The sequence below is a fragment of the Onychomys torridus genome, chromosome 4 (assembly GCF_903995425.1).
Source record: "Onychomys torridus chromosome 4, mOncTor1.1, whole genome shotgun sequence".
NCBI lineage: Eukaryota > Metazoa > Chordata > Mammalia > Rodentia > Cricetidae > Onychomys > Onychomys torridus.
The window spans coordinates 8,879,164-8,901,897 of NC_050446.1; the positions used below are offsets into that span (position 1 = coordinate 8,879,164).

Genomic DNA, 22,734 nt, shown 5'->3' on the forward strand with positions numbered 1-22,734 from the left:
GAGTGGTCTCTTTCTCTCTTTTTGCAGAGGAGATTGGGGGATACTGGTCTGGGGTGGGGGTGGAGGTCAGGAAAGGGGCTGGGGTCTCCCAGGGGATCCTGGAGCGCAAGTGGTTTTGTAGGTATATGTGCTGGCAGCTGGAGACAGGCAGCACACTGAGGTGAGGTGCATCTGTGACATTCCCTCCACATCTATGCCTAGACACTGAGGTCATGGCTGGCTACCAGCCTGGCAGAGCCTACTGGGAGAGACACACAGTAATAGAAATAGACTCGCCACTGCAGGAAAGATCAGAAAGGTGCCTCCTACCACCGCTGAGAAGGTGAAGTGGTTCAGCAGGTCTGGTGGGTGCTAGGCCATGTCACAGAGCCCCCGTGGAGGGAGAAGAGGAGGACGCCAGCACAGTGTCCTCCACATAAGGCTAAGCTGAGCAGCAGAAAAGTGGAGCCCGCCAGGGATCGCATCTCAGACAGAGGGCCCTGCTGTGGCAGTCAGGGAGCCCTGGGGAGCAGTACTACAAAGACACATGAAGCTGTGGGTGGGGGGCGGAGCTAAAGAGCCAAGGACAAACCTGAAGTGACGTGGCTCCTCCAGCTTTGCCAGGACAACCCTGCTTCCATCTGGGTCCTAGTGGAACGTCCTCGCTCTCACAGGTTCGTTTTTTTTTTTTGAGCTGAGGATCGAACCCAGGGCCTTGCGCTTGCTAGGTACGCACTCTACCACTGAGCTAAATCCCCAACCCGCTCTCACAGGTTCTTGAATTGACATTAACCATGCGGTCAGGTGCTCTCCAGACCGCACAGAGGGTGTAGGCCGGAGTTCCAGGGCCACATCAAACAGTTCTGGGAGCTGGCCTGCTGACCACGCCCTTCTCAGTAGAGCAGAGGTCCTCTCTTCCCCTCAGCAGAGCCCACACCAGGCTCTTCCCTGGGTGAGTACCCTCTGTTACTGGCAGCCCACAGGGTCCAGCCAGAAAGGGCATCACATATGGTGCTTTGCCCTTGAACTCTGAATGGATCAGTCAAGTCCTGGAGATGATGAGCAGCTGTCAGGGCCTGCTGAAGGCTCCATCTGTGCACACCCTGTGTCGGGTTTGCCTGTGTGCATTGGCATTCTCCTGGTCCTTGGAACAACCCTCAGTACATGGACTCAAGAGGTGAGGTGGCTTCTTACCTCAAGTGCCACAGCAAAGGAGGGAACACGGGCTTCCCGCCTCCACCATGTGCTCCTAGCCCAGGTGCCTGCTGTTCCCTGTTTCTGGAACATCGCTTCCTGCTCTCCCATCATCCTGCTACACTCCTGTGGGATTGTGAACACCAATGAGGGCTATGCTGAGGCTCAGCACATAGCACAGAACCCTGAGCAGCCAGGACTCTTCATAGATTCATTTTATTTACTTTATGTGAGTGTATACTACTTGTGTGCCATGCCCATGGTAGCCAGAAGAGGGCAACAACTCACAGCTGTGTGGCATGGGTGGCATGGGTGGCATGGGTGCCGAAAACCAAATTTCTTGAAGAGCAGTGAGCATTGACCCCTCCGCCATCTCTCCAGCCATCTCATCCACAGCTCTTATTAAAAGCCTTACTGGTGGAGCCAGACATGTGGCTTAGCAAGAAAAGGGGCTTGCCTCCAAGGCTGACTACCTGAGTTCCATTCCCAAGACCCACACTGTGAAAGCCAAGGTCAGATTCCTGCCACCCCTCCCACCCCAAAAACATAAATACGCTAATTTTGTTGTTGTTTTTCCGAGAAAAGGTTTCTTTGTGTAGCCTGCCTGTCCTAGAATTCTCTCTGTAGACCAGGCTGGCCTCAAACTCACAGAAATCTGCCTGTCTCTGCCTCCCCATGCGGCAATCAAAGGCATGTGCCAACACAATCTGGCTACTTTTTCTTTTTTTTCAAGACGGTCTCTCTGTAGATCTGGCCTATGTGAAATTGTGTAGACTAGGCTGCCTCTGCCTAGTGCTGGGATTAAAGGTATACACCACCACGCACAGCTGCACTGTGGCTTCTGCAGAGGGCCACAGTTTGGTTTCTAGCACTCACATGGAGCTTATAACCATCTGTAACTCCAATTCCAGAGGATCTGACACCCTCTTATGACCTCTGCAGACACCAAGCACAGACATGGTGCACAGACATGCATCCAGGCAAAACATTCACACTCATCAAATAATAATAACCAGGCTCTAGCCTGATGACCTGATTTGAGTCTCTATAACCTGCATGGCAGGAGAGAACCAATAGGTAGGATTATCCTCTCCTTTCCATGGATACACCATGGCATCCATATAGGTGCATACACAGACTCACAAATAAATGGGGTGTGTGTGTTGTTTGTTTTTGTCTCCCTTCCCTCCCCGCCCCAGACAGAGCCTCACTATTCAGCCCTATAGACCAGGGCTGGCCACCAGCCTGTCTCTCTATTTCAAATGCTGGAATTAAAGGTGTGTGCCTCTGTGCTAGTGCTGGGTTTAAAGATGTGGGCAGCTCTGTTTGTTTGTTTGTTTTCTGAGGCAGGGTTTCTCTATGTAGCCTTGGCTGTCCTGGCCCTCTTAGAGATCGCCTGCCTCTGCCTCTAGTGCTGGAATTAAAGGTGTGCGCCATCACTGTCTGGCTTCCAAACCCCTTTTTTGAGACAAACTTGCATATCACACAAGTTGGTTTTGAGTCCCCTTGTCCATGTATAGTGGAGGATGGCCTTGATTTCTGGTTTTCCTGCCTCTACCTCCTATACGTTGCGGTTGCAGGCATGCACCACCACACTCTTTTATACCATGCTGGGAACCGAATCCAGGTTTGGATGCATGCTAAACAAGCACACTACCAACTGTAGAGTTACTAATCCCCAGCCCCTATTTAGTAATGCCACGAAATGGTTCTGTTAGCCCTAACCCTGCACACACACACACACACACACACACACACACACACACACACACACAGAGGGAGAGGGAGAGGGGAGTGAGGGAGGGACAGTCATTCCTTCCAGAACCACGCTGGTCTTGGGAAGTCAGTTCCCCTACAGAAAAAGGGAATGTTTAATTGACCAAAACAAATGGCCAACAGCATGACTACCGGGGATAGGACAGGAAGGGCAATCAGTTGGAGGTCAGCTGAATGGGAAAGGTCCTAGGGACACAAGAAAACATTAGTCTCGCTGGGCTGTGGTGGTAGCCAGGTGACAGGCAGGTACTATTGCCAACCCCATTGAGAGGCAGAAAGTAGATTAGAGAAGTTCAGTAACTTGCCTTGAAAGGCATGGGATGTGCTATATCTGACTCCAAGCAGGGCCATGCATGTCCAGAATCCGCACCAGAACCCTCCTCTTTCCCATCATTTGTTTGCAATATCTGAAAACAAATAGGAGGCAAAAGTGTCATTGGACTGCTCTGTGCTGGCACAGTTGTGGTTTCCAAGCTTCTTGTATTTGTTTTACCTGCTGCTGTCCCGAGTCCATGGAGTCGCTTCACACCCGATTGTTCCCTGGTCTCTCCGTCAAGATTCAACGCAGTAATGGCTTAATTCACAGCGCTAATACAAGCACAGAGAACTTGGAGAAATCCTGTGTTTCAGTGGAATGGACAGGAGGGCCGAGATCGATATTGATGATGTGGCTGCAATCAACCCAGAACTCTTCCAGCTTCTTCCCTTACACCCAAAGGACAATCTGCCACTGCAGGAAAATGTCACAGTTCCGAGGCAAAAACGCAGATTGGTCAACTCCAAAATTCCAGCTCCAAAAGAAGGTCTTCAAAGCCAGTCCACTCGCATGTCCACTGTCCCAGAGGTTCGAATTGCCACTCAGGGGAAGGAAATGGAGGTGGAGCTGCCTACAGCTACAAACTCTCACAAGCAGTTTTCAGTTACCACCGGCTTCCCTAGGCCCTCCTGCCCTGCAGTGACAGGATTACCATTGTCTGGTCAGCGAGGAGACAAGAGCAAGTCCACCCCACCTGAAGCATGTCTTCTGCAAACCCTGGAAATTCAGTTTGGAGGAAATCATGTATTATGAAGGAAATGGAAAAAAAATGAACAAGTGGGAAGAGAAGAGGGCCCAGAACTCAGAAATAAGAATAAAGCAAGTTTAGGAATATGACAGCAGCTTCCCAAACTAGGAATTTGCCCGGGTGATTAAAGAATTTCAGGTTACTATGGAATGTCACCCACTTACTGTGACTGATCCTATTGAGGAACACAGGATCTGTGTCGGTGTTAGGAAGCCCCTGCTGAATAAACAAGAACTGGCCAAGAAAGAAATCGATGTGATTTCTGTTCCCAGCAAGTGTTTCTTTCCTCTTTGTGTATGAACCCGAATTAAAAGTGGACTTGACAAAAGTATCTGGAGAACCAGACAATCTACTTCGACTTTGCCTTCGATGAAACAGCTTCAAATGAAGTTGTCTACAGGTTCACAGCAAGGCCACTGGTGCAGAGGATTTTTGAAGGGGGAAAAAGCAACTTGCTTTGCCTATGGGCAGACAGGCAGTGGGAAGACTCATACAATGGGTGGAGACCTGTCTGGTAAATCTCAGAATGCATCTAAAGGGATCTACGAAATGGCTTCCCAGGGTGTCTTCCTTTTGAAGAGTCAGCCTCGCTACTGGAACCTAAGCCTGGAAGTTTATGTGACATTCTTTGAGATCTACAATGGGAAGGTGTTTGATCTGCTCAACAAGAAGGCTAAGCTACGTGTACTAGGAGACAGCAAGCCACAGGTGCAGGCTGTGGGACTGCAGGAGTACCTGGTCAACTGTGCTGATGAGTCATCAAGATGCTCAACATGGGCAGTGCCTGCAGGACTTCGGGACAAACGTTTGCCAACTCCAATTCCTCCCGCTCCCATGCCTGCTTCCAGATTCTTCTTTGAGCCAAAGAGAGATTACATGGCAAATTCTCTTTGGTAGATCTGGCGGGGAATGAACGAGGGGCCAACACTTCTAGTGCTGACCGGCAGACTCGCATGGAGGGTGCAGAGATTAACAAGTCTCTCCTAGCTCTGAAGGAGTTCATCAGGTCGCTGGGACAGAACAAGGCTCACACCCCAGGTGCTGAGGGACTCATTCACTGATGAGAACTCGAAGACTTGCATGATTGCCATGATCTCACCAGGCATAAGCTCCTGTGAATATACGTTAAACACGCTGAGATATGCAGACAGAGTCAAGGAGCTGAGCTCCCACAGCGGGCCCAGTGGAGAGCAGCCAGCTCAAATGGAGACAGAGGAAATGGAGGCCAGCTCTAATGGAACCTCGCTGGCAGTTGATTTCACCAAGGAAGAGGAGGAGCTGTCTTCCCAGATGTCCAGCTTTAATGAAGCCATGACTCAGATCAGGGAGCTGGCCATGGAGGAGCTCAAGGACCACGCTGGCTTGAGCTCTCTGAGATGACCGATCAGCCTGACTATGACTTGGAGGCCTTTGTGAAGAAAGCAAGAGTCTGCCCTGGCGCTGCAGGCCAAGCACTTCTTAGCCCTGCGAGAAGTCATCAAGGCCCTGCGCCTGGCCATGCAGCTGGAGGAACAAATAAACAGCAAGAAACGGCACCAATGATGACTTCAAATAAAGATCTGTTTGGTATCCAAAAAAAAAAAAAAAGTGTCAAGGCGCACCCTCGTGCAAGCCCTGCCAATCACCCCTTGAGAGCAAGCACCGCGTGGCCTCCGGGCATCACAGATGGCACCTGTGTCTTGTGGAGGGGGGCACCCAGGCACGTACGCGCATGCGGGGGGGGGGGGGGGGGGTCCTTCCGAGACTTCCGCCTCCCCGCCTTAGCAAAGTTACCTGGCCCATGGGGGGCGGAGTTAGGGAGTTACGGTCTGAGCGCGTGCCGGCCCCGCCCTCGGCCTCCTCTGTCACCTGTTGGCCTGAGGGGCCGCGGCTGCCACCCAATAGACAGCCTCCCTGAGCCGCCAGGGCCCCGCCCCCAGTGCGAAGCCACCAATCCCCGCGTTGCCACCGCCCCTCTGCTCCCCGGCCCCTCCTTCTGCGCGCTTCTTCCGGGCCGGCTGGAGCGGGGGCCAAGGCCATGGCTCTCTGGGCGCTGCTCAGCCCTGGGGTGCTGGTGCGGACTGGGCACACCATGCTGACCTGGGGAATCACGCTGGTGCTCTTCCTGCACGACACCGGTGAGCTGGACACCGCGCGACCCTGAGCCCACCCAATCCCTCGAGGTTCCCTTCGAGTGGATCTCTCTGGGTTCCCCTAATCCTCAGCTGCATTGAGATTCACCTCCATCTCCGCCAGCTCCTCAAACGTCTTCCTCATCTTTAGGTCCAGGAACCATCCATCCATCCACTCTCTGTCTGATACCCAAGTTGGTCCCTAATAATGCCGAGATTTTTCCTGTCGCCGACATATATCCATCCAAAGACCACCAGTGACCATCAAATCCGAGGACCCGTCTCCCCTGACCCTGGGCTCCACCCCATCCTTCTCAGAAATTACCTCCCAACCTCTCCCTGAATAAGATTAAGAAATCGATTAGGGCCGGGCAGTGGTGGCGCACGCCTTTAGTCCAGCACTCGGGAGGCAGAGCCAGGCTGTGAGTTCAAGGCCAGCCTGGGCTACAGAGCGAGTTCCAGGGAAGGCGCAAAGCTACACAGAGAAACCCTGTCTCGAAAAGCCAAAAAAGAAAGAAACCGATTAGATTCCAAGACTGGCTTTTGCACAACTCCCCAAATCCTGAGATTAATGCCCCAAAGAACACCGGAGCAGCCTCCCACCTTCCTTGGTAGCATCATTCACCCATCCACTTCCTTCTCCTTTATTCCCTTCAGCAACCCTACCCAGGTTTCCCCACCCAGGGCAACAGCCCCCACCACTGAGGCTTTGGGTCAGCCTCCTCCACCCCCTTTGCCCTTTGTGCTCCGGCTTCCCCACCAGGAATCAGCAGCTCCTTTCGAAATCCATGCTCTCTTTCGACCAAGAGTACTAGAGTTGTCTACACTCAGCTTGTCCAGTGTCTCCACGCTCTCTCACTTCTCAGCTCTCCCACCTCTCCAGAATCCTTGTTCACCACCATGGGCTTAGACATGCTGGGACCTTCCTAGCCTGGGCTCCCTAGGCAGCACCTGGGCCTCTTTGAGGGCTGACTCTTCCCCTGGAGAACCTTTCCCCCTGTACCATTCATCAGGTTAGCCTCTTCACCCCTATTCCCTCCCTCCAGCTACTGTCCTTCCCTTCCCGTCCCCTCTTGCCGTGGGCCTTACTGTCCTCTGACCTCTCCAGAGCTCCGTCAATGGGAAGAGCAAGGGGAGCTGTTCCTGCCCCTCACCTTCCTGCTCCTGGTTCTGGGCTCCCTGCTGCTCTATCTGGCTGTGTCACTAATGGACCCGGGCTATGTGACTACGCATTCCCAACCTCAGGTAACCAGGGACCCTGAGGTCCAAACCCCTCCTTGGGCCAACAGGGAAATGAGACCTCAGAAATATGTCTGTGTGAAGCTCTGAGCTGCTTCCATTGTGGGGCATCTTGGTGAGGCCTCTTTCTTACCCTTTGTTTTTGCCCCTACAATGAGGGAATCCCCAAGGCCCACATGAGAACAGGTGCCTCACAAAGGCCATCAAGTGTCCAGTACTCTCCTGTGTACCTACCTCTCTTCTACATGGGATGGGCCCCAAGTCCTGCACAACCAGAACCAAGTGGCCCCTTAAGAGAGATGCCCCCACTGTCATCTGCCTCCCAGGGGGACCCTTCCCCATCCTATACCTTTGTTTTGTTTTCAGGAGGAACCTAAGGAGGAGCAGACAGCCATGGTTCCTCAGGCTATCCCACTTCGGCGCTGTAGATACTGCCTGGTGCTGGTGGGTGATATGCACATACTCTTGTGGGAGAAATCGGGACCAAATTAAGACTCCTTGCCCTGGTGCCCTAGCACCTTGGCCTTACCCCTCCTCCAGGAAGGCCTCCCAAATTTAGGTCCTGACTGTGGCCTTCAGCCCTCTCAGAACCCACAGGGGCGCCAGCACTGAGCCTGGACTCCCTCTGTGCCCACAGCAGCCCCTGCGAGCCCGACACTGTCGTGACTGCCGCCGCTGTGTTCGCCGCTATGACCACCATTGTCCCTGGATGGAGAACTGTGTGGGTGAACGCAACCACCCACTCTTCGTGGCCTACCTGGCACTGCAGCTGGTGGTTCTCCTCTGGGGCCTGTACCTGGCGTGGTAGGTGCATCGGGGGCGGTGTGTGTGGACAGCATGCACATAGGTGCTCACAGAGCAAGGACTCCCTGGGCTGCCCTGCATTCCCCAACTCCTCCTTCCCTGTCCTCTAGGTCGGGTCTCCGGTTCTTCCAGCCCTGGGGGCTGTGGCTCCGGTCTACCGGACTCCTATTTACCACCTTCCTGATGCTTTCCTTCTGCTCACTGGTGGTCGGCCTGCTCCTGGCCTCACACCTCTACCTGGTGGCCAGCAATACTACCACCTGGGAATTCATATCTTCACACCGAATTGCCTACCTCCGCCAGCGCGCCAGCAACCCCTTTGACCGCGGTCTGACTCGAAACCTGGCCCACTTCTTCTGTGGGTGGCCCTCCGGGCCCTGGGAGACCCTCTGGGCTGAAGAGGAGGAGGAAGGCAGCAGCCAGGCTGTCTAGGCTTGATGAAGAGAAGAAGGCTACCATTGTGCCTAAAAACCGGAGGCTGTGCCACTAGGGGTCAGCCCAGTTAGCCTGAGCTCTCTACTCCTTCCCAGGCTACCAGCCCTCAGCAGAGCATCAGACAGAGCCCCAAACACAAGGAAGATGGAAGGAAAGGACATAAGTGGGGGGAAGTGGGAAGGGCGTACCACCAAGAGAACCCAGACTCTGTCTACCACGACCCTTGGCCTGGCTACCTCGATGTACAGTTTTATTAATTTAATCCTCTATAAAGGCAGGTATTAAAAAGACAAAAAGTCCTGCTGTGGGGCCTTTCCTGATGATCTGGGCACTGCCAAGAAGCAGAAGGGTTAGCGACACAGCTCACCCAGTAACACTGAGGAAACCTCCAGCAGCAGCCCACAGTCACTACCTGGAACCCCACACGTTCATTACATACTTTGGCCCTGGGCACATGGACAAGTGGCGAGTTCTCGAAATCTGGCAGAGGGAAGCAGAGGGGCCAGGAGACACTCAGGACTCCAGGAACCGCTGAGACACAAAGTCAAAGTCCCGGAAGGCAGCCTGTTGGCGAGCGGTGAGGGAGCTTTGGGGTGCCGGTGGGGTCAGGGTTGGCGGCAGGCTGGTGAACTCGCCCTCAAAGTAGCGAAGATCTGCAGGGCCACAGAGAGTAGGCACAAAGGGGGGCCGGACAGTGCGGGCAAGCAAGGCCTGCCAGTCGGTGGTCTGAAAAGAAGGGTGGAGGGACCTGAGCAGGTGGGAACAGCAGACCCCAGCGGTCCCCCAGCCCTCCCACTTCACCAGACAATGGGGACTGCTGGGTCCCAGCCACTTACCCTGAAGAATGGCTGAACCTTGATCTCCTCTGCGTCCTGCTCTCCTGCCCCTAGACGCTTCTCTGGGCACTTCTGGAGGAGCTGGCAGGAAGCAGGGGAGGTGTGAACTTAGGGCATGCCACCCCAGGTGCTGGCTGCCCCACAGGTACCCTACTTAAGCCACGCCATAGGGCCCCAAGGTGGTGTCAGGAAGCACACACGTCACAAGCAGCTGCCTGGCCAAGCCCTGGACCTTGGGACTCACCTTCTGAATGAGCTCAAGCCCTTGAACGGATAGAAAGTGGGGATATGGGGCGTCTGCATTAACGATGCAGTCGAACACCTCCTCTTCTGTGTCCCCCGGGAATGGGCACTGTGAAGATGGGGGTAGGCCAGGTTGTGTGGGTCATCCTATTGTCCCTGCCCCAGACCCTAGAAGCCCCATTCAAGGACTTACCTCACCCACTAGCATCTCATAGAGCAGCACACCCAGCCCCCACCAGTCCACAGCCCGAGTGTAAGCCTCCTGAGTCAAAACTTCGGGAGCCAGGAATTCTGGGGTGCCACAGAAGGTGCTCGTCCGGTCCCCAAATCCAATCCCTGCAAACCAACATCCACATCAATGCCTGCTTAGGTGTGGCACTCACGATAGCCTCTGTGGTTATAAGAATCAACGGGGAGAGGCTGGCAGGATGGCTCAATGGTTAAGGGAAGACTCAGGTTTGATTCCAGCACCCACATGGTGGCTTTGCAGCTGTCTGTAACTCCAGTTTCAGGGTATCTCAAGCCCTCTTACGGCCTCCACAGACACTCGGCGCAGACATCTCATGCACAGACAGACATGCATGCAAAACACCCATACACAAATATTTTTTGGAATTCCTTTTTTTTTTTTTAAATTAATATCTTTCCAGCCCGATCACAGTTTTCTCTCCTATTCCATGGCTAGCTGATGTACAGGGAAGGCCAGCAGTTTTCTGGAGGGAAGGGAGAGGTAGTGGATTGGAGGGGGGAGGTCGGGAGAGGGACACACAAAAATTTTATATACAAAAAATTAAAAAATCACCAGGCAGTGGTGGTGTACACTTTTAATCCTAGCGCTCAGGAGGTAGAGGCAGGCGAATCTCTGAGTTTGAGGCCAGACTGGTTCTACAAAGTGAGTTCCAGGACGGCCAGAGCTATTATATAAAGAAACTCTGTCTTGGAAGAAAAAAAAATTCAAGGCCAGAGATGGAGGTGTGATTCAATAGTAAAGTACTTGCCTGGCATATGTGAAACCATGGGTCAAAACTTAATAATGCAAATACATACATACATACATACATACATACATACATACATACATACATACCATGTGTACGTTCATACATATTTACTAATCTGTGCCAGCCTTTATGATACCATTAACAAGGTCTGCTGTGTCCTGCAGACCCCCTAGGCCAAGGTCATCATGCAGCCAGTGACTGTATGAGAAAGCTAAATCTGCTGAACCTATGTGCAGAACAAATGTCCTCTTCAGTCCTAACCATAGGTTCTCTGACCAACTACAAATTAGGAAAAGCCAGGACTCTAAGCTGCCCTCCTAAATAAGGGTCACAGTTGGGAATTAAGGCCAGCTGCTGGGGAGCCTGGGTGCCCATGAGTGGGTTGACTTCAGGCTGGCCTGGGCAAGACAAGAGGATGTGATTCCAGGACAGGGGCCCCACCTTCCTTGCACAGTCCAAAGTCCGCAATCTTCAGGAAACCCTGGGCATCCAGAAGTAGATTATCCAGCTTCAGATCCCTGATGGCAGAGGGCTGCAGATCAAAGGGGCTGAAAAGGGCTGAGGCCCAGACCACAGCAGCAGCAGCACAGGGGAGGAGCAATGGCCCACCCAGGTCCACCCTAGCGTCTCTGCCAGAGGCTACCTGTAAATGATCCTCTTCTCGTGTAGGAACTGCAGCCCCAGGACCACACAGGCCAGGTAGAAGCTAAGGGGCGGTATAGGGAGGATTCAGGCCAGGCGATAGGAGGCACCAGAAGGTCCTGGCTAGATTTAGGCATGGATGAGACTAGACAAATAATATGGTGCCTGGGCTAGAAGGGCCCAGAGTCATCCCAATATTGTCATATATTAATGACCTATCCTTCCCGGGCTCAACTATGCAGGACCACTGGGTCCAGAAGTATAGACCTGTGATCCCAGCTACTTGGGATGCTGAGGCTGGAGGGTAGGAATTTTGAGGCTAGTCTGGTCTACATAGTAGAACCCTCTTTCAAAAACCAAACAGAAAAGGAAACACAGAAGGCTGGGGATGTAGCTCAGTGGTAGAGCACTTGCCTGGCATACACTAAACCCTAGGTTCAGTGCTCTGTATGGGATTCTCCCCAGCAGCCTGTGGAGAATAACCATCATGACTTTTACTCAAATCAAGATCTGGGAGGCTGGAGAGATGACCCAGGATTTAAGAGTATTACTCTTGAAGATGACCTTAGTCTGGTTCCTAGAATCAGGCTCCTACATCAGGTGGCTCACAACTGCCTGGCATCCCAGCTCCAGGATATCTGGCACCTTCTTCTGGCCTCCAAGGGTTCCCGCACTCATGTGCACATGGTCATGCACAGCCACACATACATACAATCAAATAAGGATCTGAGATTTGACTCAGGGTCATACACTCAGTATGACACTCAGTTCCGAACTGATGTGCTGAGTCAGATTGCTCTAAGTGGAACATGCGCAGGAGCCTGGCAAACAACTCCAGCAGCCATCCTGTGCTGAGCAGTTTGCAAGCATGGCTCTCATCCCTGCAACAATCTTAAAAATTGTGAGGACAGATCCCATCCACAACTATGTACAGAACCCCCATATGCTGTAAGAGTTCCACCAAGGCTCCTCCAACCCGATGTTATTTGTCTACCCCAAGGGGGCAAGCGCCAAGTAACCAGGGAACCCACCAGGCCTGGGGCTCAGGAAAGACATCCTCGTGGATCTGCATCATGAGGTCTCCTCCAGGCGCAAACTCAGTAACAAAGCAGGCATGGCTGGAGGTCTGGAAGCAGGCAAGGAGGGAGAGCAGGAAGGGGTGTCCTGTGTGACCCACAGCCTCCAGGATCCGCTTCTCACAGTACAGGCTGCAAGGGAAGATGGGATGGATGGGATGGAACCTCCATGGGCTGTGCCCTGACACTCACACAGCACCTCTGGTTGGATGGGTACTCAAAAGAGCTAAGGAGGTAAGTTGATGGTCTACTCATAGGGAAGGTTTTTGGTTTTTTTGTTTTGTTTTGTTTTGTGTTTTGTTTTTTTTAACCAGAGCTGAGGACTGAACCCAGGGCCTTGTGCTTGCTAGGCAAGCGCTCTACTGCTGAGCTAAATCCCCAACCCCTAGGGAAGGTTTAAAACCATCAAAACTAGACATGTGTGGTGGCATACGTTTTTAATCCCAGCATCAGGAGGCAGAGGCAGGTGGATCTCTGGGTTTGAGGCCAGCCTGGTCTACAGAGTGAGTTCCAGGACAGCCAGGGCTACACCGAGAAACCCTGTCTTTAAAAAACAAAACAAAAAACAACAAACCTTCAAAACTATCACAGTCCTATTTATAAAAGAGCAACCCTAGGTGCTAAAAGATGTGAGAGCTTTCCCAGTGCCAAAAAGAGAACCTGAACCTGGCCTCTGGGATCTTGAGCTGCCTTCTGGAACCCAGGCTAATCACCCAAGTGTCCCTCCAGGGTCAGCTGCTTCTCAATTATACACACCTGTCAATCTCGTCCCGGCCCAGCACTTCCTGCTTCTTCAGCGCCTTGATAGCATAATATTTTCCTGTTCCTTTGTACTGGACCAGAAGGACCTGGGGACCAGAAAGAGTTGGGCTCTACATGGGCAGGACAGAGAGCCCTCACCTCCTTATCCTGCACCCCCACATCCCAGCATCTCCTAGCTAATGTGCTGAGGCTCACCCACCCACCAACTCCACTGCACCTTCCTCAATCCACTACCTTCCCGAAGTGTCCCCTGCCCAGCACAGCCAAGCATCGGAAGTCCTGAAGTCGGGGTGGTTTCCTGCAAGAGAGAAAGGGCACAAGGAGCGGGACAGGACCAAGGTCAGGCCTTCCTGTCACAGCCTAGGCTGTCCCTTCAGCTGGAATTTAAAAACTGCATTCAGCACATAAGGAAGGCATCGAGCAAGCCAGTGTGTGTACCCAAGGAGCCAGGGAGTGAGGTGTCAATCAGTATGTACAATGAGTGAGTGTGCAAACTTGTAATCTCAGCACTCAGACCACAGAGACAGGAGAGTCACAAGTTCAGGGCCAGCCTGGGCTACACAGTAAATCATTATTTTTAAAAGAGTAAGTCTCAAGTGAAATGGGTTAAATTCCATGCCTAGGACCCACTTTAGAAATGTCAGACGTAGTGGCTGGTTCACATCTGAAACTCCAGCCCCAGCACCCTAAGGTGATACAGGAGGTGGAAATGGAGAAGTTCAAGTATGTGAGCAGCAAGTCCAGGAGGGAAGCAATGAGCCCTTGCCTCAAGGCTGAAGTGGACCGAGAACCACCTCCCAAAAAGCTGTGCTCTGCCTTCTACATGGTCCGTGTGCGCGTGCAGGCACACGCAAGCACAAATCCTTAAAAAACAAACCACATCTCTAAATGAATGCAAGCCAGTGAGTACCTGGTGGGTGAGGCCGCCAGGGTGGGCACTCTTCCAGTTCTAGGGTCCATGTGGGGGCGTTTGGTACACTGTGAGGACAGCGGGGTTCAGGACAGAGCTGACATGCTGACCCTCTTTCCCTCCTTCTCCAGCCTCTGGGTCTGCCCCCACCTCCAGAATCTCTTACAGGAATGTCCTGGCTTGGTTCTTGGGGCAGATAGAGACGAGGGGGCTTGGGTGGAGGCTTCATGTCTTCTCCCGAGAGGGTCTTCGTGGGCAGGAAATGACTGGCAGAAGAAGGAGATGTCTGAGCTGGGATGTCAGATGGAGGTGAGAGGGGCATGGCCATGGGAAGGGATTGAGAAGGTCAAAGGGTGAGCCAGAGAACACAAAACATTCACACAAAGAGCCTGGATGGATGGGAACCGTAGGCAGCTCACCTGGGGGAAGCAGAATTGGAGGTCCCAGAGGCTGCAGTTGGGGGACACCCTTTAGGGGGACTGACTGTGCTTGGTGAGCTGCAGGGGGGCAGCAGGCTCATGACCAGACGTCCCCAGGCTGCCATGCTGAGGTTCATCTGGGAAGCCCTCAGGAAGTCCTGACCTAGAGGAGGCAGATGGGGTTCAGTCCCACCTTCCCAATAGTCAGCCTAGCCCTCTCCTCACCGACCCCACCCTCCATACCTCTGCGCTTAGAGAAAATGCGTCTCTGCCTCTGTAGCCGAGGCCTCCTTTCAATGACAGGGTCACAGAAGGTCACCTAAGGGATATGAACAGAGCTGAAGACCTGGACTGACCATCCTCCACCCTACCGGCTAGGCCCCAAGCGCCCAGCTCTCAATCTCAACCAATGGAGGTACCCTAGTTAGTTATAACTGTCAATATGACACAGCCAGAATCATCTGAGAGGAACTGCTTAGATCACACTGCCTGTGGGCATGTCTGGGGGAATCTGTCTTGATTGTTAGTTGAGATAGGAGGGTATAGCCCACTGTGGGTGGCATCATCCCTAGACAGCTGGTACTGGGCTGTATAAGAAAGCTAGCCAGCAGGGCGGTGGTGGCACACGCCTTTAATCCCAGCACATGGGAGGCAGAGACAGGTGGATCTCTGTGAGTTCGAGGCCAGCCTGGGCTACAGAGTGAGTTCCAGGGCAGGCACCAAAACTACACAGAGAAACCCTGTCTTGAAAAAACACAAAAACAACAACAAAAAACTAGGCAAGCATGAGCTTGTGAGGGAGGCAGAGAGCAGGCCAGCAAGCAGGGTTCCTCCTCGGTTTCTGCTTTGAGTTCCTGCTGAAGGTCCTGCCCTGACTTCAAGGTAGGCTAGAAATTTGTAAGTTGAAATAGACCCTTTCCTCCCAAAACTTGCTCTTGGCCTGTACTTTATCACAGAAAGACACTAGTATGAGAGGCAAAACAAAGGACCCAGAGAACACCACACATCCTCGTTGGTGCCAGTGGAGAAACTGAAGCCCAGAGAAGACGCACTTATTCAAGGTGACATATGAGCCAGGACAGTGTCAGGAGAGAGATGTGGGCCATCTCCATTCCTCAGCTCCCACACTTCTGTGGGCTGCCAGTCTGTATGTACCCATATACATATGCAGGTGTAGGCTGACACGGACTGTCTGCCTTTCCACCTTATTTTTTGAAAGACCCGGCCTCTCAATGAACCTGGAACTCACTGGTTCAGCTAGACTGGCTGGTCAGCAGGCCTCAGGACCCAGCTACCTCTGCATAACCAGCAGTGGCGTCTATAGAGGAGCACCACTACACCTAGTTTTTACATGGATGCTAGGGTTTTGCGCAGCAAGCACATTTTACCCGCTGAGCCATCTCCCCACCAATGTGTCAGTCCTAAAGACCCTCTGTTAGAGGTCAAGGGTCAGTGGGAACCTGGGCAAAGAGCCTTCCTTGCGGCACCAGGCTGAGAGAAAGCTGGTGACAGGCATTGTCCAGGAAGTCCTCAAGCTTCAGGAAGGCCACACCACACAACTGCCGCCAGTCGCGCCAGTGAACTCCGATCTCCAGCTCACGGGCCTGTGTGGGGAAGACCAGGCTAAGGAATGGAGTTTGGCATCAGCCCCACCTGAGTGGCCTCCCTCCCTGCCGCCCATAGCTAACCCTGACCAAACAAAGGCCGGCCTTACTCGATCCAAGGTGATGACAAAAGCCTGGTCCCAGGATTTCTCAGCCACCTGTCCCCATCCTGTCTGACCCACCACACGGTTGTCAACCTTCAGTACAGCCAGTACCTCACCTGCAGTGCCAAGGCCAGGGTTCAGAGCATGTTCAGGGCGGGGACCCCACCCCGTTCCATGATTCCTCCTTACTCACTGGCCAGCTCTCCTCTACCACGCTGCTGCCTGGACCTGGTTCGGCGCCAGCCCTCAGAGGCACTGCCTGCCAGGACAGCCATGGGAGAACGTCCAGGCACAGATGCCAGCAGCTGTTCACAGCCCAGGAGGCGAACCTGCAGTGTGCCTGGTCGGGAGTCGGAGGATACTTTGTCAGAAGCCACCACCAACAGGCCATGGGACCCCAGATACCACTTGCTCTAGGAGGGTTAGAGCTGGGATTAGCTGCCCCAAACCCTCTCCACACTAGGAGGGTAGTAGTAGCCACCCTCATCCTCAGCAGCCCTCTTAGCTCTACCTCCCCGGTGCCTGTGCAGTGCCGCAGTGCGCAAGGGCGGGACCTCCCCCAGAGCTGTGTGGAACCACGGGTTGGGGTAAACTGCCGCCCTGAGCACAAGGCCTGGAGAGCACCTCAGCCTCAAGTGCACAGGGGCAGGCCCAGGAGCCTTGGAGCATGAGCAGCTCTAGGGATGCCTGCCCCATTTGTTCCTATCTGAACAGTGAGGGGGAGTCCCGAATAGGAACAAAACATGTTTTGTCTGAGATCACCAAGAGGAAGCAGGAACCCCAGAGCTCCTGAGGGCACACAATGAGTCTGGGAAGACCTTTTTGGTGGGCTGGACCTGGCGGTAATACTTGGAGAACTTACAGAGATCCCAAGTGTGGTGTCCATGCAGGATACTCATCTTAGGAGATGGATGCCCAGCCATGAACTAAGATATGGGGTTTTTGGTTTTGTTTTTAGATAGGATCTCATCAGCCCAACGTGGCCTCAAATTCAGTCTGTAGCTAAAGATGCCCTTGAACTCCTGATCCCCTGGCCTCATTTCCCAAGGGCTTAGATTATAGGTGTTTGTACCATACCCAGTTTATATGATGTTGGGGATCGAAGCCAGGGCCTAGTGCATGCTAGGCAAGGACTCTACCAACTGCCTCTCATGGCTACATCTTAGTCTCAAATTCTTTAAACAGGCAGTTCCCGTCTTCCCCAACTCGCTGACTTGACCGTAAGCACGCCCACGAGCCCTCCAAACTCAGACTCCACCTCTTCTAGGGAATCCCCTGACGACCCAAGACCAGTGAAAGGCCCAGCATGGAGCAGGGCCCTGTCTAGTCCCATCCCTGTGCTCTGCAGCAGGCACCACCTGGGCTCGGGCTCACAGCTCAGATGATCTGTTGACTGTTGACTGTCAGCTACTGCTATAAGGAGACAGATAGGAAAGACCTTCTGGCCAGGCGGTGGCCTTTAATCCCAAACTCAGGAGAAGGAGGTAGGATCTGTGAGTTTGAGTCCAGCTTGGTCTATAGAACAAGTTCCAGGACAGCTAGGGCTACACAGAGAAACCTTGTCTGGAAAAGAGAGAGAGAGAGAGAGAGAGAGAGAGAGAGAGAGAGAGAGAGAGAGAGAGAGAGACAGGCCGACAGGGAAGTGTGCACACTAACACTGTACTCCCACTTACAGTCACTTGTTTAAATCACATTCCACTGGCCAAACCCTGACTGTGTTCAAAAAGCAATCCACGAGTCGGTGCTCCTGGTCCTCCTTTGTTTACTTTGAGACAGGGTCTACTATGTAGACCAGGCTGGCCTGGAACTCACTCTGGAGACCAGGCTGGAGTGCCTCTGCCTCCTGAGTGCTGGAGTTAAAGCCATGACCACCATGCCTGGCTACTATCATTTCTGTTACAAATGGATGAACTAAGAATCAGAGTGGGAATGTCAGCTATCCAAGCTCACACAGCAGGAGTGAACTCTTTCCCACAGTACTTTGGGGTCCTCTCCAGAAGGTAAGGGGCTCCCTGAAGTGAGAGGGAACCCTATGGACCTACCTGTCAGGGCAATGGGTTTCACAAGTGTCCCTAAAGGCTGGGGGTTCCCGAGCATAGCCGTCCGCAGCTCTCGGGTCACCCTGCTGTGCAGGGAATGGGTGGGCGGCAGCCTCTCCAGCAGTAATTCCAGGGCCAGGCGTAGGAGGTCCAACTTCTGGGAGGATTCCTGGAGCTGGGCCTGGGCCTACAAAGGAGATGTAGATAGAGACAGCCATGCAGCACGGATTGAAGGAACAGATTATGCTTTCTGGTTCTTTGCCACCGCCCTACACAGGCAGCAAGCCCTGGGTGCCAGGCACCACTGCACGGTGGACAGAGATAGGCAGAGCTGTGGGAAGAGCAGATCTCTGTGAGTTCGAGGCCAGCCTGGTCTACAGAGTTCCAAAACAGCCAAGACTACAAGACTAATCAGAGAAACCCTGTCTTAAAAAAGAACAGCAGTGGTCCAGGGGACAGTCTAACCTCGGCCAGCGCCTTGCGGTCCTGCATTCTCTGGCCACCAAGCAGCTTCACCACGTTCTTGGCCCCTGCAGCCACAGCGGCCTCGATTCGCAGGCGGTGCTGCAGTTCCTCTGCTAGCAAGTCAGGGCCTGCAGGGAGCGGGAGAACCCTTAGCCCTGGCCACCCGCCGCCCCCCCCCCCATCCCTGCCTCCAGAGGCCTCACCTGGCTCTGGAGACCCGCTGGCCTCCAGGCTGCTGATCTTCATTCGAAGGAGGGCAACCTTCAGTTGACTGTCCTTCAATATCTGCTGGGCAGCCGCCAGGAGCATCCTTTCCTACAGGGGTGAGCCACTTGCCCCATCGTACCAGGACCAGGGCAGATCACAGGACCTGGAGTAGACACCCCACCCCCCACCCCCCATCCCCCGCTACACCAAGGTTCAACCCCTACAAGGAGACCACTACAGACAAGGCTCCCTGTTGAACTAGGTGAGGACGGGGTGGAGGCTGGGGGTGAGCAGAGCCTGACTCCCATCAGTTAGGTAAGCTAAGTGTTCCGGTGTCCTGTCAGATGAGCACAGAGGGCAGAAGCTAAGAGAGGCACCTGGCGGCTGGGTGGATATTCCGCTAGACTGCCGTAGAGCCTTTACCATAGAGTGGATGCGTCACCTGCCCAACTAGGATTTAGGGCTGTACTTCCACCATCAGATGAAGGACTAGGGCCTGGGGCCGGGTAGCACTTTCCTCTTGGCGCACGGCCTGGCACTGTATTCCTAACACCTGAGAGCCAGCTCTCCCCCCAGATCAGAAGCCAGGTCTGTGCCTCCAGTCAGACACCAGCACTTACCTTGGGGGTGCCGCTGGCACACGTGTGAATCATGTTCTCAGCCCCCTGCTTTACCTTCAGCTCCACCTGCAACTGCCTCTGTAAAACCTCCAAGTGCCGAGCCCTCAACTGCTCTGCCCGCGGCCGGGGTCCTGAGGCCACTGGCTCTGCAGAGAGAAGGTAGGGGATGCATGATCCTGCCACCAGAGTCTAGACCTCTATAAAGAGGCTCTCTCTTCCCTTCCTTCTGGCCTTGCCAGCAACGTGGATGATAGAGGGAGGTCAGATGATCTTGCCCAGTGGTCAGAGCCAAGGCCAGCTCAGGGTGTCCATGAATCTCCTATTCCCTGGGTCTGTTCAGACTTCTTACTCACCGGCTGAGGTTGGCAGCAGAACTCGGGCATGCAACTCCCGAAGCTCCTCATGCAGCTGCTCCAGGCGGCGGTGGGAGGCCCTCAGCAGCTGCTGCACGTGGCCCAGGTGGCGTCGGTCTGTGGCCACACGCCGCATGTTTTCCATGCCCTCCTTGATCTTCAACTCCTTCTGGATAGCTCGACGGATCATCTCCTTCTCATCCTCAGGTGGCCTCTGGCCAGTGCCAGGCTGCAAAGGGCAGGGAAGTCATAGCCTACCCCCTCCAAGGGGAAAGAGACACAACAGGCAGAGCTCTGGGTGTCTTAGAACGCTGCGGTGGGTGTCTGGCTCTTGTCTTCCTTTCAGAGAAGGGAGAGAGATGACAGATCAGGTTCCCAAGATGCTCTCTGGGTACTGAGTTCCTGACCACAGAGCTCCAACAACACTGAATCCCTTTGCCCTCTGCAGCAAGCACTCTTTCCAGGTACTGGGAAAAGAACCCACAGCCTGGAACATGCTGGTAAGCAAGAGCTCCGCCACAGATCCACATGCTTGGGTCCCATTCCCATTTTATACAGGCGCAAAGAACAAAGAGGGTGAGTGGCTTGCTGACAGAGGAGGGACCACTGTGTATTGAGGGACAGTGACCCCATTTTCTCCCAGCCATGCTGCTTTCTCTAGATCTGAGGACCAAGTGCAATATGGGAGGTATACAGGCAAGGAATTTACTCAAGGGTCACATGCAGGAGGCAGCCAGAGGCCCAAGACGCCAATACTTGTTTCCTCTGCCCTAGTGTGGTAGGCAAGTGACGAAAGACAGCTGCCAAGGAGCTGAGGCGGTCTGGACAGCTCAGCTCTGGCATGAAATAAAAGACCCCCTCAACTGTTCACCAGGTTAGAGGCAGGAGAGGAAACCTCCCTCTCGGAGGCTGACCTCAGCCCAGGCAACCTGCAGGCCCCCTCCCATCCCAAGGATCACAGCAGCCACCCTATTTTATTCCTCTTACCTCTCTGTGTTCCATCTCCTGAGCCCCATGAAAGAATGGCTACTCAGTTTAGGGACCCCCCAACCCCCCAACTCCAGGCCTCAGCTAGGCTGACTGGCTCTGCCTTAGCTGTCAGAGGGCGAGGGCGAGGCTCAGGAAATCCTTTGACCGCCCCAGGCAAGAAGGCCAGAGCCAAAGGCCTGAGCAAACAAAGCTCTCCCAGAGCTGGGGGCCTCCTGGCCACCAGGGTCCTGAGTCACCCCGCTGCTGCCACAGGGCGGAGGCTCACAGGAAATCGGAAAATGTGTACAAGTCACTGCTGAACAGGCCAAGAGGGATTTCTGGAGGAAGGGTACCGGGAGGGGCGGGATTCGGCCTTGCAGGCTGCCTGAGCCCTTGAGGTGCTCATATTTACACGTCTTGACTTGGTACTGGATGCTATCTTGTACATAAATATCCCACCCTACCTCTAACTGCCCTGAGGTAGGACACTACCTCTCTCCCCTTTACATCTAACCCAAACCCCTCCACATTGTGGACCCTTCCGTGGACCCGAGGACTTCCTGAGCCAGGTGCCTCTGGTGGGAAAGTGTTCTTGCCCGTGGGTGGGTGTGATGTGTTGGGGACACCGCCCACCAAGGGCTCAGTCCCGTCCTCCCCAAGGCAAGCAGTCTTCCCCCCTCCCAGAGACTCTTCCTGGAGGGCCGGCACCCCAACCTCTGCGCTCCCGGCACATTCCCACCCGCCTGACAGTCTCTAGAAGACTGATTTTTAAGGAACTTGAGACCCAGCCTGATGGAACACTCCACGTTTTCAGGCATGCTGCCGGGCTGGGGACCCGGAGAGTGTTAACCCAGGGCTCAGGTCCCGCCCCGCGCAGGGGTCACCAGCAGAGAGGCCAGAGTAGGGTGGAGACGCAAGCGTGGGGTGCTCTGAGCTGCAAACGCGGCCGCTGCGCGCGCTCGGTTCACCTGGCGCGCCGCCCCATTCCGCTCCATGGCGCCGCGCCGGCCAGTCCTCTCCTCCACTGTGGTTCCGGAAGCCCGGGCCTCTGCGCCGGACTTTCAAACTTGAAACTTCCCGGGAAGCGGCGCGGGACACGAGGGATCGGGCGCCCCCTCCCGAGACCGGTGCGCCCGGCGGGAGCTGGGGAGCAGCGCCCCCTCCCGGCTGCGCGGGAGCAGCGCCCCGGACCCCACTCCGAGTTCAGCTCCGCAGATCCCGGGTCCCCTTCCCGCCTTAGCGGCTCACACTCTGCACTACAGCTGATCTTCCTAGAGATGGGAAGTCTGGGGGCCATTTCTACTCCAGCTTTAACCGCAGCGCGCGCCGGGGGCCTGGCCCTATGCGGAGTAAACCTTGATCCAAATTATGGCCAGATACAAATAAGATATGAACCAACCAACTCAGGCTCATTACGAAATGTGTTTGCTGACTGAGCGGGAGTCAAGCTTCTGACTTTATCATAAGGAAGTCCGTAAGGGGCTGGGGAGGGAGTTCAATAAAGTGCTTCAAGGCAAGTATGTAGATACTGGGAATTCCCAGTATCTACATACTTTTTTTAAGGGACCAGGAGAGACCTCCTGGGGGGAGGGGAGGTGCCCAGAGCAAAAAGAGCGGGGTGCTTGCCCAAGAGATGGTGGTGTGTGGAAGGGGGCGATGAAGACCCTGTGTGCGTGGTGGAGAGGTCCAGACTGAAATGATTGGCAGTGTCCATGCCTTCAGTCCCAGGATTTGGGCGGCAGAGGCCGGAAGATCTCTGTGAGTTCGAGGCCAGCCTGGTCTACAAAATGAGTTCCAGGACAGCCAGGGCTGCATAGGGAAACTCTGTCTTGAAAAACCAAAACCAACAAAAAGTGTGTGCCTCAACATACCAGGTAGGGGG

At 54.1% G+C, this 22,734-nt stretch overlaps 2 protein-coding genes and 1 pseudogene across 4 annotated transcripts; 2 read left to right on the top strand and 1 right to left on the bottom strand.

The window, feature by feature from the left end:
• Window positions 1–3,519: 3,519 nt before the first annotated feature.
• On the top strand, window positions 3,520–5,555 carry LOC118581637 (annotated as a pseudogene).
• On the top strand, window positions 4,019–9,140 carry Zdhhc12 (zinc finger DHHC-type palmitoyltransferase 12). The gene is made up of 5 exons (XM_036184015.1): window positions 4,019–6,130; window positions 7,233–7,369; window positions 7,730–7,807; window positions 8,001–8,167; window positions 8,278–9,140. Exons 1-5 carry the CDS (start codon window positions 6,031–6,033, stop codon window positions 8,597–8,599), a joined length of 804 nt encoding a protein of 267 aa, XP_036039908.1. The 5' UTR covers window positions 4,019–6,030; the 3' UTR covers window positions 8,600–9,140.
• Window positions 8,831–21,876, bottom strand: Pkn3 (protein kinase N3). Of its 3 annotated transcripts, none has more exons than XM_036184011.1 (22): window positions 20,871–20,980; window positions 19,884–20,112; window positions 19,531–19,676; window positions 18,907–19,018; window positions 18,704–18,831; window positions 18,242–18,425; window positions 16,393–16,539; window positions 16,206–16,315; window positions 15,952–16,095; window positions 14,735–14,810; window positions 14,492–14,654; window positions 14,239–14,338; window positions 14,073–14,140; window positions 13,397–13,460; window positions 13,157–13,248; window positions 12,356–12,532; window positions 11,326–11,388; window positions 11,124–11,200; window positions 9,875–10,017; window positions 9,683–9,790; window positions 9,439–9,519; window positions 8,831–9,328 (listed from the first exon to the last, which is right to left on the bottom strand). In XM_036184011.1, the coding sequence occupies exons 1-22, from the start codon at window positions 20,883–20,885 to the stop codon at window positions 9,116–9,118; spliced, it is 2,640 nt and encodes an 879-aa protein (XP_036039904.1). In that variant the 5' UTR covers window positions 20,886–20,980; the 3' UTR covers window positions 8,831–9,115. The 3 variants fall into 3 exon arrangements, with proteins under 3 accessions (XP_036039904.1, XP_036039903.1, XP_036039902.1); XM_036184010.1 differs by lacking the exon at window positions 20,871–20,980 and adding an exon at window positions 21,821–21,876 and having other exon boundaries at window positions 8,872–9,328; XM_036184009.1 differs by having other exon boundaries at window positions 8,872–9,328; window positions 18,704–19,018; window positions 20,871–20,943.
• Between the last annotated feature and the right edge of the window lie 858 nt (window positions 21,877–22,734).

Coding starts and splice junctions, on each gene's coding strand:
- Zdhhc12 (XM_036184015.1), top strand. CDS start 6,031: ATGGCTCTCTGGGCGCTGCTCAGCCCTGGGGTGCTGGTGCGGACTGGG. Junction 6,131..7,232: donor GCTCTTCCTGCACGACACCG/GTGAGCTGGACA, acceptor TGACCTCTCCAG/AGCTCCGTCAATGGGAAGAG. Junction 7,370..7,729: donor CTACGCATTCCCAACCTCAG/GTAACCAGGGAC, acceptor TTTTGTTTTCAG/GAGGAACCTAAGGAGGAGCA.
- Pkn3 (XM_036184009.1), bottom strand. Junction 13,249..13,396: donor GCAGGGGACACTTCGGGAAG/GTAGTGGATTGA, acceptor TCTGGTCCCCAG/GTCCTTCTGGTCCAGTACAA. Junction 9,520..9,682: donor GGCTTGAGCTCATTCAGAAG/GTGAGTCCCAAG, acceptor GCTTCCTGCCAG/CTCCTCCAGAAGTGCCCAGA.